Source organism: Scylla paramamosain, chromosome 4 (assembly GCF_035594125.1).
Source record: "Scylla paramamosain isolate STU-SP2022 chromosome 4, ASM3559412v1, whole genome shotgun sequence".
Classification (NCBI taxonomy): Eukaryota; Metazoa; Arthropoda; class Malacostraca; order Decapoda; family Portunidae; genus Scylla; species Scylla paramamosain.
Window position 1 is genome coordinate 30,910,325 of NC_087154.1, and position 14,202 is coordinate 30,924,526.

Here is a 14,202-nt window from a genome sequence, read left to right on the forward strand (position 1 = left end):
TCACTTAGAAAATACATCAAATTAAGTTTCTTATGGATCAATAGTAACCAAGTAACTGATATACATGTAAAAATAATCTATTCATCTCATATAAGTTGCAATACAAAACAAGAAAAACAAAGTTCCACTCATTATTCTTCTGTTATTTTTAACAATAAAAGAAAAGCCCTAGAAATCCCTGGTAATGCAAGAACATTTCACTTCTCTTGACATCACACAGTTTAGAAATCCACTATAAACAGCTAAAAGAACTATCATTTGTTATGATGTGTTGTAGTATAGTGAATCAGAATGGCAAGATTTACATGATCCTTACCACTGACATCACTGAACAATATAAATGTTCAGTATCTAATACCTTACATGTTGACAAATAAGATTCCTTTAAGATTTTTAATATCTTTATAGAATTATATTTCAGTTTCCTTTGCAATCAGTTAAGCAGCATATGATGTAGCTCCAGTTTACTCCACTGGAAGCCCCTCAAGACCACATGGTGTAGGTCTGGCGTCACAAATCAACTACAGCGTGCACTCTAATCTAAAACTGCACTGTTGCTGCGGAACCAATATAATTAAGGAGCTGCACCTTTACCCTTACACTACCCTGAGTGATGTGCATCAACACTAAGAGAAGCATCAAAGATGAATCATATAGCTAAGGTTTAGAGAAGTAAATCTGGTAACTTCTGCCTCATAATCCAATCACCCAATCATTATTTGACACATTTAACAATAGCTTCTGTACTACATATCTGTTTCATGAAGCCTCTTGAAACTGAATAAATTGACTGCTAAAGCTATTCTTGGAATATTTCAATGTTAGATGCAATGCCTAAATACAACATATACTCTATCCTAGCCATAAAAATGTATATATTGGCTCAGCAACAACAGCACTAAGCTTAAATATCCTTAGAATAATTGACAAGTAAGGCTAATTATACTCCTTGCCACATACATAAGGCAAGAAGTTACCACTTGATGTGATGCCTAAGCCGAAGGATAACAAAATTTACCATGCGAAACTACACCAAGAATAGCAAAGGTAGGGGTGGAGGATGAAACTAAACCAAGCTTTCTACGAGAAAATAGGCAAGATCACTTAACTCTTAAGCAATGGCGAGGGGGTGATTTAGGCCACCAAATACGACGAATATATTTTTATAGTGACTTCTTGCACTGGTCTTGCTTGTCTCCGAGGCGGGCTCTTGCAGGCCCTTTCAGCCGGATGTCGTACAGCTATTTTTATAGCAGTAACTAAATGCGCATAATAAATTTGGAAAAAACGTAATGCCATTCACTAAATTTCATGCTACGGTTGGAATTAAAATGTAGTAATTGTGTACACACTTCTCAGATGTCTTTTGTGCTGTGTTAAATGAATATCTGTATGTTTTCATAACTACATAACTTTGAATTCTTTTGCATAATTTTATAAATTCCAGTTAGTAACATGCATTAATCCCATTCACTCTTTATTAATGTATTGTACTTAAGGTACAGCTAGTACTTGAAATATTAATGCTGCAATTATACAATAATGAAGTGTTTCTTTAATTCAACTTTAAAGCAATATTCAACTTTAAATCATTCTAACATTTCAATAGTTAATACTAAGCCACCATGCCTGACTGCAGCCATCACGTGAGCATCACTACCACTATGACTTAAAATATGGCTTGATTCTGGAGACCACTGGAATAGCTAGAGTTTGGAAAATTTCACATTGTTTCTTCAAGGGTATGTTGTGTAACTATAATATCCTTTAGAAACCTGGATCTGTTATATGGAAACTAAACAGCAGGCAAAGGTATCACAGTACCTTCTCTTGTATATGTATACTAATATGAAGAAATGTTTGCATCATATTTCAGAAACAGTAAAAATAACACGATTTTGTGTGCACTGATTCATCCTTGGTGCAAGAACATTTTTTTCTGTATGATCATGGAGCAATTACCTACAGCATTGTTTAACAATTTGATGACCATATCTATAAATAAGTATATTCAAGACATTCCAATTATCATGGTGGCAATGCATATAACTCCTGAAATCTGATTGTGGGATATAAGCATGCAGCAGATGCAGGATGCTTGAGGAGGAGGGTAGAATTAGGATGTGAAAGGGAGGATGGGAAAGGAAACAACAGCACAAATGATGAAGGCAAGCTAATGGAGTGAAGGAGGAGACAGGAAAACACTGAATAGGTATATATCTATTTATGTATTAGGAATACTATGCTATAGGAAGGGAAACAAAGGAAGAGGAACAGGTTGATAAGTAGGGATGAACATATCATTCTGAGGAGGTGACAACATTTCTGACAATATAAATAAATTTTATCAATAGCACTGGATAGTAATGTGTGTTGGGTAACACTGAGTAGGTGACATGTATTCATAGATGTTCTACTCTGATGGGGCTAGATAGATTTACTGCCAGGTGAAATAGGTATAACAAAGACAAGCACACTGTAATTCTAGACAGGTAAGGAACTGCAAAAATACTTCAGCTTTTCAACACACTTGCAAAACTTATCAGTGTTAGGAGGTGAAATGCTCTTGAGTCTTATGTAATGTATGTTCAATGAAGGTATACATTAGTGACATAATGTTTTGCGTGACTGTCCAACTATTGCAAAATACATAAAAAAAAAATAATAAAAGCAAAATAATACAACAATAATGAAAGCAGTTATTTTGTTTAGGCATGATTGAAACAAGAAAGAGATCCAAGGGCAGCTAAGTATATGCTGAGGGTCTCTCTGTGGGACAGTTACAGCATGGGGATTATACACAGCTTGACACTAGAAAATGAAAATAAGTTTATGAAAAATACTGAAGGGAAGTACAAGGTTTCACTGAAGAAAAATGTATATGCTGTATAAAAATAAAATAAAATAAAATAAAAAAATAAAAAAAGAGTCGGAAGAGAATTTTTAAAAATCATTATAGATAAGGAAGGTATCATCTTATTTAAGTCCCCAAAATCTTACTAATTAAAATACATTACTCAGCAAAAAAAGACACTATAGAATGTACAAAGCTTTAGACTAAAGAATGGGTGTATATGAAATGAAATGGAGAGAGAGAGAGAGAGAGAGAGAGAGAGAGAGAGAGAGAGAGAGAGAGAGAGAGAGAGAGAGAGAGAGAGAGAGAGAGAGAGAGAGAGAGAGAGAGAGAGAGAGAGAGAGAGAGAGAGAGAGAGAGACTAACTGAAAAAGATATGTTACTTAAAACCTCAAAAATAAGGTTAAGGAAATTGGATTTCAGAGTAGAGGAAGATGTACAAGAAATGGAAAGAAAGAAAGCATCAGGAGTGAATAAGAATACTATGAGGAAGCAATAATGAAATACTGTAATTACTATACAGGAGGAATACAAAAAATGTGAAGCATATAAAGACCACTGCAGGATAACTTACCATGTTATCATGTATACACACACACAAACACACTGAAGGAAATTGTGAGCATATCACTGTGGTAATATCGTCACTCTGTGGGCTGAGTGGTGGAGTCATGTGGGATCTGGTTAGATTGTAATACTTTTAGGTACAGCTAGCTCTGCATATGAATATGAAGCTCAGTTTTCCTCTTAGACATGATACTTAGCTTTTTCACTAAGTGTCTATGCAAAGAGTAATGTTTCATGAATCTTAACATGTTACAAGACCATCAATCAATGGAAATATAAATGTAACAAAAGGAAAATATGATGGCAGACCAGATCCCACACGAAACTTATATGAAGGAAGCAATAAAGGTTTTCTAACACATTTCACCCCCTTGAATTTCTCCTTTTCTTCTACTGCTGCAGCAAAAGAGAACTAGAATATTTCTACATATTGAGCATTGGTCACCTGCGGTCGGCCCCTCTTCTCAACACACCACACCCTGAAGAACAAAGTGGTAAGTCAGCATCTCATGGCAACTAGCACAATACTCAGCCAACGTACTTGAAGTTGAGGTTTTTGAAGGAGAAGTGAACCTCCACGATGCCAGTGGTCTTGACGCGGGTCCTCAGGATGTCCTGTGCTGTGGGCTGGTACTCCTTAGCACCCAGGCGGTCCAAGTCGTCCAGGAAACTGTAACACAAAGAGAAAACAATTATTACTGAAATAGTGGTAACCCATCCAAGATCCTACCTTTACCCAGAGCACAGGCCACTCCTGCTGATAAGAATGATTACCCTACAGACAAAAATTCTTTGCTATGGTCTCATTTTTCACATGGTAAATACAGGTGGAGTGTGTGAGAGGGCTGCTTGTGATCTTTAAATGTTTGGTTGACATGGGTTTCATGTTGTGTGTGTGTGTGTGTGTGTGTGTGTGTGTGTGTGTGTGTGTGTGTGTGTGTGTGTGTGTGTGTGTGTGTGTGTGTGTGTGTGTGTGTGTACACTGAAGGTTAGCTAGTCCATCAAAGATAGGGTTTTTCTTTTTTTTCTTGTAGCCACACACATAATACACACATAATACTAGAAAAACACAATTTCACATGCCATTTTAGGTTTGAATATAAACACATTACATTTCCTCTTTTGTTCTTTTACTTCCAGAGGCAGGAGTGGTGGGCCTATCATTATTCCTCCACAGTTCACCTGTCCTTGACCTTCCCGGTATCCATCATCCTGCTTATAGGATCATATTATGTTTTCCCATCTGTCATAATGAAATACAGGTGAGTGACAACTTCAAACGGCAGTGCATATACACATGTAATGATATAAATAGTGCTGGGTGGGGAGAGAAGGGTACACACACTCTGCACCTCAAAGCCCGAATCAACCCAGGTGCACTGAAAACTTACACAACCACGGCTACGGCTGCTGTGTCATGAACATTACCTAACCCCAGTGTCTGTTAGTGCAGCTGTATGTGGGGAGCAAAAATAGTGTTATTGCTTATCTCCCTCTCTGCTCTGTTATGCAGCACACCTATATGGGTGTCATTTTGTATTATTACATTTGATGTTTTATGTTAACTTTTTTTTTCTGCCTTAGAAAACAATGTATGTGGTCTGTTTTATGAATATTCTATGCATACAACAACCTTTACTATTGTTACTTTTTCTTTGAGCTGTTTGAAAATCATCTGCCCTCTTTAAGTTCTTCTGTGTTTAATTCACTGAATTAATGTAGTTAATATTTATTAGGAGGGCAGGTTGCAGAATATATGTTGAAAAGATTTATTTGTAAACTGTAACTGTTGCTGCATATGTACAATATGTCAACAATCAGGCAAACTTTAAAAACTTTAAAATAAATACATCCACCATAACATGTAGTCATGCCTACTAATTTCTCCCCCCTCAGAACCTGAAGTCAAGGTCAGTCACTTCTGGACACTCACTTGAACAAGCCACCCCCTTTGCCCCACACCCCCCTTATCCTGGTGTAAATGTTGTTTGAACCATCTCAAACAGCCATACATGGGGGCAGAGGGGTAGCTTATTTGAGTGAACACTCAGAACTGACTGGTCTTGACTCATGCTTCTCAAGGGGGAAAAATTAGTAGCCATGACTGTACATTCATTAAGAAAACATTTACATCTTACTTTCCTTGAAAATAATTATCTTTCTTAGAAGTTTCATGAGTGGGTGTTCCTCTTATAAGGTTTAACATGTTTTTTTTTTCTTTATTCATCACTCTATGTCCCAGCTTTCCCTGATGTACAGCGGTGAGTCAGTGAGCAGAGACATGTTCATGAGACCTGTTGGATCTCCTTCACATTTGTTGTCAGTTTCCAGGAAGTTACACATATATTTTTAGCTACATGTGGGAACTGGTATAACACACACACACACACACACACACACACACACACACACACACACACACACACACACACACACATACACATACACACACCACATAGTGTAGTGTAGTGGTTAGCACGCTCGGCTCACAACCAAGAAGGCCCGGGTTCGAATCCCGGGAGCGGTGAGGCAAATGGGAGAGCCTCTTAATGTGTAGCCACTGTTCACCTAGCAGCAAGTAGGTACGGAATGTAACCTGAGGGGTTGAGACCTCGCTGTCCTGGTGTGTGGTGTGTAAGTGGTCTCAGTTCTACCCAAAGATCAGTCACTATGAGCTCTGAGCTCTTTCCATAGGGTAACAGCTGGCTGGGTGACCAGCAGACAACCGTAGGTGAATCACACACACTCTCTCTCTCTCTCTCTCTCTCTCTCTCTTTCTTCCCTTCCATACCAACCCTGCATCTGTCCCTCTAATACAATCTTCTTTCATACTGAATGCAAATATTGAGAGGACACTGGATTTGGGTTCAGAAGGAAGGTGATGAAATTCAGAGGATGCGATTGAAAAGACGAGACTTCATTAACTACAAGGTATGTGCATTAGATTACTTGTACACAAAAAGGGAGTCAGTGATGCCAGATCTGATTACTTAGATATGTCATTGTATTTACAAACTGAAAACATGAAAAGCATGCAAAACATTTATATAATATGGACTTTTTGCTTGCAAATGAGTGATATGTAGCAGACACCTAAAGATAATCAATTATCACTCAAAGTGATTTCTAAATGTTGAAAAGATTAATTTTTGCATCATCAAAGGACATAACATCCACCTGAGTGTGGTGGAAGCCTGGAAGACCTGACCTTTTTTAGAAACAATAAGGGAAAGATGGGTGGGTTGGGAAATTTAAGAGAGGTGATGCAATTTTGTGAGGGATGGATGTAAAAGGATTACATTGTGCAAGAGAAAGGAAAAAAAAATATGAGTCTGATTCCAGCACTTTATCACACATATAATGCATCCCACACACCTGACATGCTCCATAAAGGACAGGCAAAAGACTTTATACAGAGTGGGATTTTGAATGGATGCAGTGTAAGGACAGGAGTATGTAGCCAGCAGAAAATGCTGGGGTATTCTCCAGAGGGACAATGAAGTAACTGTATTTTAGGTGACCAATGAACAAGATAGGTAAATAGTATATAGTAAACTGAGTTAGCACAGTTAATTTTCATTATCTAATAAACATGCATATTTTGTGGAATGTGATGCCCGTTCCAAAATTAACAAATAGCATGAGAAAAGTAATCCTTATGAAAAACAGGAACCACAAATTACTGACTTTGAAGCTATGAAAATATGAGATGATATGAAATATTTAAATGTAAAATAAAAGGATATATATATATATATATATATATATATATATATATATATATATATATATATATATATATATATATATATATATATATATATATATATATATATATATATACACACAGGATTTTATTTTCCTCCTCATCAAAAAGACAAATTAAGAGTCTCCAGTTACTATTATTACTATTATCACTTAATTATGAAACTAAACATTCAAATAAATGTCCATCACTGTAAACGGTCCAATTACAGGGAAGGAACACTTTGCAGGAGAAACACAGAGTTCAGCCACTATCATTGAGCTTTACTTCCTTCACCCTTACACACACACACACACACACACACACACACAGTGTTGGGACCGATAATGTTTGCAATATATGTGAATGACATAAATTAAGAAATAGATAGTTATATGAACTTATTTTGCAGATGATGCTAAGCTGATGAGAAGGGTAGAAAATATAAGTGATTGTATGGTACTGCAAGATGATTTAAATAAGATAAATAGATGGAGTAAATCTTGGCAAATGGAATTCAATTTCAGTAAAGGTAAAGTAATGAAGTTTGGTAAGAGTAAGAAAAGAATATAATATTATTATGAGGTGGATGGTGTGAAGTTAAAGGAATCAAAAGAAGAAGTGGATTTGGGAGTGACAGTTACTGAAAATTTGACTCTGGACAGACACATTGATAAAATTACAGGAGAGATGATGAATTTGTTGAAAAGAGTAAGAATGGCATTCTCATATATGGATGAAGGAATGATAAAAAGTTGTTGATTTCCAAGATAAGACTAAGATTGGAATATGTGGCAGTGGTGTGGTCTCCTTATACAAAGAAGAATATAAAACTGGAAAGAGTACAATGAGCAGTCACTAAGATGGTTCCAGAGTTGAGTAAGTTGATCTATGAAGAGAGATTAAGAACGTTAGAAATTACTACCTTGAAAATAGGCGGGAGAGAGGGGACTTAATAAACATCTATAGAATGATCAATGGTATGAAAAATGTGGACAAAAGAATGTTTTATAAATTTAGACACACAGAGTACAAGGGGACATAGTAAGAAGTTGAAGAAAGTTAGCTGTAGAAGAGACATCATGAAGTATAGTTTTCCTCACGGAAGTGTGAACAAATGGAATGAACTCAGTGAAGACAATGTCAATGCCAAAACTGTCCATGCTTTTAAGACCAAACTGGATAGATGTAGAGACGGGATACTATGAGACTACTCCCCTCCGTAAACCACAACTAGGTAAAGACACAAGAAGGTAAGACTGCCAGCCTTCTGTTACTGCCACACCAAGAAGTCACAACTGCTTGACTTAGCTCTGTAACTATTGTCTGCTACATGAACAGGACTGCAGCATGAAAGGAAAACCTGTACTACGAGTCTCTGTCTTGGTAGGAATTGGAATGCAGGAGCTCTTGATTGTACACTAACTATACAACTGCTGCTGTTGCTGCTATTACTACTACTACCACTTCTACTACTACTACTACTACTACTACTACTACTACTACTACTACTACTACTACTACTATTGTTCATATTGCTATTACTACTGTAGTTACTACTATAACTACATCAACAACAATAGCCATATCAAAACTTTCTTGGGTATTTTCAATGCAAATTTCCTACACTCATGGCTAAATTTATCACACTGGAGAAGATGAAATGAAGACTGTCCAAAAACAGTTGTGCTCTCTCTCTCTCTCTCTCTCTCTCTCTCTCTCTCTCTCTCTCTCTCTCTCTCTCTCTCTCTCTCTCTCTCTCTCTGTCACACACTTACACACTTACATGTAAAGTAAGGGAGAATGCCAAAAATAAGAATCATACAGTTAAGAGAGAGAGAGAGAGAGAGAGAGAGAGAGAGAGAGAGAGAGAGAGAGAGAGAGAGAGAGAGAGAGTGAGAGAGAGAGAGAGAGAGAGAGAGAGAGAGAGAGAGAGAGAGAGAGAGAGAGAGAGAGAGAGAGAACGCTACTACAGCTTTAAGGCAAAACTGAGACAAAAGTGAGGGTTGAGAGAATGCTGGGTTGCAGGCCAGCAGCAGCAGCAGCAGCAGCAGCAGCAGCAGCAGCAGCAGCAGCAGCAGTGAGTTCAGGAGGTTGTGAATCAAGTTATGAGAACCAGATGTGGTCTAATGGACCACATGGAAACAGAATAATACTACTCACAGATACAAGAGGAAAATTAATAATTAACTATAATAAAAAGAAAAGATAAAAAGATATACTAATTACCTTACTTACAGAGTCAGAAGAGAATATGAATAAGTATAAAAGGTGATAAATATGTACATGTATAAACTACTAGATATAATGCAAAAAAAAAAAAAGAAAAAAAAAATCAATGATGAAGGCTATAAATGCACACGAAGAGATCAAATAAAATAAGAAAAAGTATGACAAAATACCACTCTTAACACTATAGTGATTAACAAACAACAAAACCATACATTAGCAGATAGAAGAAGACTATGAGAGAAAACTAATCTAACAGACCAAAAGTGCATAGAAAATAAACTGCCACATACATATAAAGGCACATTACATATAACTAATGAATGGAGGTCAAAATTAGCATTTCAGTATTGGATTGGATAGCTCAGTAATGAGTGTGCCAATAGCAATCAAATTTACACAATGAGGGCTAAAATACGGTGCTGTGTTTTGCTTTAATAATTAGAAGTGCACCCCATAACTAGTGAAGTGAGGATGTATGGGTTTGGATGTGGACATGGAAAGCCTTCAATTATTGGGAATACTTAAGTGAGATATGAAACATGTGTAAACCTTAAATTTTGGTGATATGTGATGGCTGAAAAGAATTAAAGATAAAATGTGAAGGTTTGAATATTATACTGAGCAATAAAAGTAAGATGAAATGTCAATTGGTAAGATAAAATGACAAATGAATTATGAATTTTTGTGCCATTTGATGACTGAAAAAGAGAGAAAGAGAAAAAACTGATTCAAGAGTATAAGATAAAAGTTCAAAGTACACATGATTCACATATATGATGATATGAATTCACACACCTGTATACATCGTTACAACAAGGCGATGCATCTATTGCCCAGTGTTGCAACAGTATGAGCAACAAAATGGATCTGTCAGGCTGGTAATATTCTTGGATGCACAGAACCTGATGTCACTAAAGCAAACACTGCACATTGAAAGTGAATGGTGGTGAAATAATATCTATTCTTCATTATTTAAAAGAGAGATTAGGTCAGTAGATTTCACAAACACACACACACACACACACACACACTCACACACACACACACACACACACACACACACACACACACACACTTTGAATAGACTAGGAGAGGTAATACATCAACTAAAGGAAAACTGGACAAATATACCAGTAGATATGAAGACAAAACCATATGAGTCTAGCTGAGGCTCTGTATACTACAACTAGGTGAGTAAAACAAGGTAAATGCACAGACATACACTGGATCCACTAAGATGCAAATTAAATGGTCTTACTAGTCACAAAATTTTCACTTAAGAATGGCAGAGTTTTCAGGACACTTATCTTCCAACTTTAGATAATCCATTTGGCTATTCTCTTTAGGAATTAGCACCTTAGTGGACTTTTTTTATTCCCTTTTAATTTGCCCTTGGTCAAATTCCCTCTCACATTGAAAGTGTGCTGAGGCTTCCAAGACTTGATGAGTACTAAGCAAACTGTACTCAGAAGAGCTCATCAAGCAGAACAATATTGCAAACTTTATAAAGATTGCTGAAATTCATATATGGGAAGAAATCTTCATCTCATGTTACTATGTGCCTCAGGATGTGTGTAGACTGTAAATATCAACATTAATTATACAGCAGGAATGACCTTTCAAAGCATCATTATCTTTGGATCTCCTCTCCTCTCTCTCTCTCTCTCTCTCTCTCCTACAATATCAGGCCTCCATCACCTATTCCTTGGTCGCTATATGCTTTCTTCAATTGTAACAATACTTTCTACAATATTCAGACCGTTCTGAATGCAAGGTTATTAGAAGTTTAACTCAAATTCTGTTATGGATGTGGTATTGATACCTCATGAACAAACTTTCTCCTTGATTTGATGCCTTCCAATTATTTCAAGTGTTTGTGTGTGTGAATGTGATGATAGAGGGTGGCGATAAACTTTGACATTTCCACCAGCACCTCATTCACCTGGTGTTTCTCCTTCATTCCAATCACTTGTTTGCTTTGCTGTCATGATGGAGAATTCAATGACGTTACTCTTAATTAAACACTGAGTGACTTCTAAACACACAGCTCTTAATACAACTATCTGGTAGAGCCTCCCTGAACACCTCTTGACTAACCTCTCATTATCTCCCTAAAAGAATCACCCCTGGTACAATATCTTCCAGTAGTAGCTCTTGCCACACCTATCCTCAAACACATCTTTTGCACAGTCCTACAGATAAAACTCCATCAACACAGCCACTCTTCCCCCACAAAAAATGTCTTGTATTATCTTCCTCTACAGTTCTTGCACATACAGGCTCCACCAAAAATAAGTAAATATATATATATATATATATATATATATATATATTATATATATATATATATATATATATATATATATATATATATATATATATATATATATATATATATATATATAAACAAAGTAAATAAACAAAATGAATAAATAAATAAATAAACAAATAAATAAATAAACATGAATGAAAAAAAATAACACTCAAAAGGAAACAGCAACAATAACTGATACATGATATAAGAAGCAAAAATGAGGGACGGTAGGTGATGACTCAAACAGGTTACAAAAATATTCTCAACACACACACACACACAAAAACACGCACACACAGACCCACAGACTCAGTGTACCCAACTATTATGAAAAGCACAGGTCACTTGGGTATGAGTCTCTTCCATTTGGATTACAATTTAATATTTCAATCTTACTGCAACTGCCTTTCATTCTTCTCTGTGTGTAATGTGATCTCAAAGAACACTACTTTGGGAACTCTCTCTCTCTCTCTCTCTCTCTCTCTCTCTCTCTCTCTCTCTCTCTCTCTCAGTAAACTTTCTAAATGAAATAAAAACAAACAGATGAGAGCAGGTAAGCTCCCTTCACTGTTGTGTGAAAGAGTGAAAAGTTTTGTTCACTCAACAGATGGTACAAACTGTACCACCAGCCTTTGTTGGAGAGAGAGAGAGAGAGAGAGAGAGAGAGAGAGAGAGAGAGAGAGAGAGAGAGAGAGAGAGAGAGAGAGAGAGAGAGAGAGAGAGAGAGAGAGAGAGAGAGAGAGAGAGAGAGAGAGAGAGAGAGAGAGAGAGAGAGAGAGAGAGAGTTTCCTTGTGCAGTTTTGCCTTTGTCAGGTACATCTCATAACTTTCCCAACTAGGTTGCTATCATGTCTGCTGGTGTTGCCTTTGAGGACTGGCACCTTCCCCTTTCCACCTACACACACACACACACACACACACACACACACACACACACACACACACACACACACACACACACACACACACACACACACACAGAGAAAGACTGTCAAAACTGGGTCTTATAACACTGAAACAGAGAAGAGAGAGAGGGAGGTGATTTGATTACACTGTACAGAATGATGACTGGAATGGAAAAGTTGGATAGAAAAGACTTGATGACGTGGGATACAAGAGTCTTGAGGGGACATGGGAGAAAACTGAAAAAGGATGCTTGTATAAGAGATGTTAAGAAAAATAGCTTCCCACATAGAACTGTGGAGGTCTGAAGTGATTTGGACAGAGAGGTCATTAATACAAATGCAACTAGGTAAATACACACTCAATCTATACGATTCTGTTTTTTTCTCCTTTTACATTTGATTTGTCTATCTTGTGAGAGCAAAATTCCCTCCAACAAAGTAGTAATTTGCCAAGGCAGTGAAAGGTGATCTCAGCAGAGGCTATTCTAGGAGCAATCTATATTTCAGACTGTCTTAGTCACAGGTGAGACAGCCGGTTTCTCTTCAAAGGTCATGCACTTCCTTTGCAAGACTGTGTGATTCAGTGAGTGTCTGCTAAGGGAGACCACTGGTGCTCCTTAACCTCTTGCATGCTGTTCCTTCCTTCACAACCTTAGTAATACAGAAGAGTTATAACTGTTGTTCTCATCTCCAACTATATGTCATGTTCCATTCTCTGTCTCTCAGTTTGTTTGTTTGTCTATTCCTGTTTCTGTAAGCTAGTCTGTCTTTGTCTACCTGCCTGCCTCTTTGTTTCTCTGGTTGCTTTTATTTCTTTCTGTTAGTCTGTTTCTCTGCCTCTATCTGCCCATCTATCTAGTTTTCCTTTTCTCTGATGCATCCATTTGTCTCATTCTCTTCCAGCCAATGCATAAGAAGCACAGACACTGACTGAACCAAGCAACTAAATATACACATCCCCCATAAAAACTAATGGAAAACCACAGGATTACAAGACTTGCATCTCAGACAAGGTGGTCAATGCACTTCTTTGGGATGGGGTGGGGCAGTCAGGGACATTGTGAAGGGCAATCATGATTACTAGCCAGATGTAAAGGTCAAGTTGATAAATTAAGAACCTGAGAAAAGGTCACAAAAACCTAATGCCATGCTATGCAGTTCACTCTTACCACCAGCTACTGTGCACTGGGGTTTTCAGTCTCAATCATCATCATCATCATCATCATAATTCTCATTTCCTTCAGCATTGAGTGATATTTCATGAATTCTTTTCATTATCTGGGAATTCATGCACGTATTTTACTTTATTTATTTTTTTCCCAGTGTGCAGCATTAACATTTGCATTTCCTTCAGTATTTAGATGGTGCATTACTATTTCTCTTCATTATTTTGGTGGTTCATGCATATTTATTATATCTTAGTCTTGCATTAATATTCTGTTTTCCTGTAGCATTTATGGTATGTGGTTTATCATTAGTTCTCTTTTCATTTTTACCAGCTAAAATGTGTTCTTTATTACATTATTCCTGCCGTGCTGCATTTCATTATTCTGGTTTATACCAGAGTGTTGAAGGGGAACTGCTG

The 14,202-nt window shown here is 36.9% G+C and overlaps 1 protein-coding gene across 5 annotated transcripts in view; it reads right to left on the reverse strand.

The window, feature by feature from the left end:
- LOC135099991 (guanine nucleotide-binding protein G(o) subunit alpha) overlaps positions 1-14,202 on the reverse strand; it is a 228,984-nt gene that overhangs the window by 18,496 nt on the left and 196,286 nt on the right. For all 5 annotated transcript variants that reach the window (XM_064002799.1, XM_064002798.1, XM_064002802.1 and 2 more), the window contains one exon: positions 3,963-4,091. In XM_064002799.1, coding sequence (XP_063858869.1) covers positions 3,963-4,091 — 129 coding nt within the window. The remainder of the gene's footprint in view (positions 1-3,962; positions 4,092-14,202) is intronic.